General features: G+C 43.9%; 2 protein-coding genes across 2 annotated transcripts in view; both read right to left on the bottom strand.

The window, feature by feature from the left end:
* The window catches only part of LOC106879663 (uncharacterized), a 14,460-nt gene extending 13,575 nt beyond the window's left edge, over nt 1–885 (bottom strand). The window contains exon 1 of the mRNA XM_014929333.2: nt 604–885. Within this exon, the coding sequence (XP_014784819.1) occupies nt 604–746 (143 nt within the window). The 5' untranslated portion in view covers nt 747–885. The remainder of the gene's footprint in view (nt 1–603) is intronic.
* Nucleotides 1–2,861, bottom strand: part of LOC106879662 (organic cation transporter protein) — a 58,846-nt gene that overhangs the window by 30,620 nt on the left and 25,365 nt on the right. The gene's annotated exons all lie outside the window — the stretch shown is intronic.

The following is a 2,861-nucleotide window of genomic DNA, read 5'->3' as shown; positions in this document are numbered from 1 at the left end:
GTAGAAGTGAAGAGAGGAAGTAGGTGTCAGGGCAAGAGAGGAGAGGATAAGTGGGTAGGAGTGAGGAGGAGAATTAAGTGTAAAATGAAGAGAGGAGGGAGGAGGGGAGTCAGATGAAGCTGGGAGGGGAGTTGAGGCCATGTAGGGCAAAGGAACGAAGGCAGGTGTCCGGATGGCCCTTGTGCAAAGACAATCCAAACATAGATAGGTGTTGTAATGAATGAGCGGTAGAGCGGAAATGGCGCGAGACCGGGTCGTTGCCGAGTCTAATGTCTTGGAGATGCTCCGCGAACCGGTCAGCCAAGCGGCGTCCCGTTTGACCGATGTACAGAAAAGGACAGAAAGAGCAGGAGATGCAGTTAATGACGTTGCCAGAAGTGCATGTAAAGGAGTCAGTGATATGATAGGGACGATGTTGGGTACCGGTGAGGATGGTGGTGTTGGAGAGGTAGGGGCAAGTGCCCACAGGGGGCTAAACATAGAAAGGACAAACAAGGACAGACAAACGTATTGTTTCAAGGAATTTTTGGTTTGAAGCACCACTATTTGAACCACCCACCTGAAATAAATAATAATACGAAGAAATCATTATTATAAACTTACCTGTAATCTAAGTCAGGTACAATAAATATCATGCTTCCAATTTGTAAACCATCCATAATGGATGAAGAGAAGAGGAAAGCTAGCATCAGTTTCTGATAAAGTCCACATCCTCCAATTGTTCCAATCACTTCTTCGTAGTCCATGGTGAACAAACCTATCAGAACAAATGTATCGTCTGCTTCAAGCAATTTCTAAATGTGTCTGCCTCTGTTAGTGAGTATATCTAGCTCCTTTCATGCATATATAATATACGTATCAGGTATGCAAGTGAGAGTACTTGTTAGAGTGTAAGGATTGGTATGAGGGAGAGGGGGAGGAATGTGAGTGAAAGACTAGCGTTTGTGATTGGGTGTTTATGATGTCATGTGTTACTAGAATTATTTGAGGAACTAATATGTTACAAGTTAATTTGTTAACATTATGTAAATAAGTGTTTATTATTTAAATGCTGTGAACCCGTGTTGCTGCCAATGGTTACATCTGTAAGAGTTTTCGATGAACGTGTTCACCAGTTTATTCTTTGAAAATAAGATAAAAAATGAGTTTCTACCTCATAAACAGGAGTTACACCACAGTCATTTTGTGATCTTTGCTACCCTTGCTTCTGATTAAGGTTTTCTGCATAATTTAGGCCCTTTTATTCCAAACCTTGCTTCCACACCTGAAATTCCTTCTCTAGTTCTGGTAGTGATTCAGCAATAAGGTTAAAGTTATCAGCATAGAGGAGATTTCATGAGCAACACATCTGAAATTCCTCTGTTATGGCCTAGAGGACTATGATGAACAAGGGGAGTCTCAGAAACGATCCTTTGTGCACTCCTGCATGTATACTTAATTCATAGCTATACTCGTTGCCAACCTTCACCTTACTGTCAGCATCTCTGTGACTGGTTTCTACAGCTCTCACCAACCACTCATTTATCCCCAGTCTTCTGCATTGCCCACCAGATAAGGGAACAGGGGAACCCCTCAAAGGCTTTCTCCATTTCAATAAAAGCAAAGTACAGAGATTTGTTTTTGGTCAAGTACTTCTCCTGAAGCTGCTTCACCAGGAAGGTGGCATCAGTTGTGCATCTTCCTGGCCCAAAACCAAGCTGCATTCCATCAAGACTCTCACTTTTTAATTTGTGACCCTCTCTGTAACTTGCATCACCTGGTCCAGCGATTTGATGCCTTTGTAATTATCTCCGTCTAAGGCATCACCATTACATTTGTAGAGTTGACTATAATGCTACAACACCAACCATTGAGTGCGTCACCTTCATGGACAACCTGGCTAACTGTATGGTTAACTAGCTCATATCCCCTCCACCAGATATTTTAAGCATCTTAGCTTAATTTCTGATGGGCCAGAAGCTTTCCCTGTCTTCATATCCTTAATTGCTTTATCTACCAGACTACTGTCAATTAAGATAGCTAGCGTAATCGTTACCAGCGTTGCCTTCTAGCACTTGTGCTGGTGGCACGTTAGACAATCATTCGAGCGAGGTCGTTGCCAGTGCTGCTGGACTGGCTCCCATGCAGGTGGCACGTAAAAAAACACCTTTTTGAGCGTGGCCGTTGCCAGTACCGTATGACTGGCCCTCGTTCCGGTGGCACGTAAAAGCACCCACTACACTCTCGGAGTGGTTGGCATTAGGAAGGGCATCCAGTTGTAGAAACTCTGCCAGATCAGATTGGAGCCTGGTGCATCCTTCTGGTTTGCCAGTCCTCAATCAAATCGTCCAACACATGCTAGCATGGAACGCGGACGTTAAATGATAATGATGATGATGATGATAATGATGAGTCCCTCATTTGGGTCCACATGAGGCAGATTCTCCTTCTGCCATGCTTTCTCTACACATATCATCCTTTCATAGTGGCACTTCCAAGCCACTTTCTTGGTAGAATCTGTAACTTCAAGCGAACCATCATCCATGCAAACACACTTCACTCCTACAACATCATGATTTTTCTCTGCCATACTGTCTTGCAATCTGAAACACCACAAGCCTCTGGTCTTCATGCTGCAGAACAATGGCAAAGTTCTACCTTTTTGCTTCTGCCCTGTCTAGATATACCTGTCTCATATCTTTCCTTCTAGCTTCCTGGTATAGTTCTGTGCTACAACCACTCTTCCAGTCCTTTCAGGCCCGTTCCTTTCTCTAATAGCCCTGTTTAGTTCCCTCTTGCACCACCATGTCACTTTAGCTGTGGAGAGGACTTTGCACCAACCACAAATTTGGTCAGTGGCCCCCATTAAGTTGTCCCGTCGG

Source organism: Octopus bimaculoides, chromosome 10 (genome assembly GCF_001194135.2).
Source record: "Octopus bimaculoides isolate UCB-OBI-ISO-001 chromosome 10, ASM119413v2, whole genome shotgun sequence".
Classification (NCBI taxonomy): domain Eukaryota; kingdom Metazoa; phylum Mollusca; class Cephalopoda; order Octopoda; family Octopodidae; genus Octopus; species Octopus bimaculoides.
The sequence above is the reverse complement of the archived record's forward strand: the minus strand, read 5'-3'. Positions and strand labels throughout refer to the sequence as shown.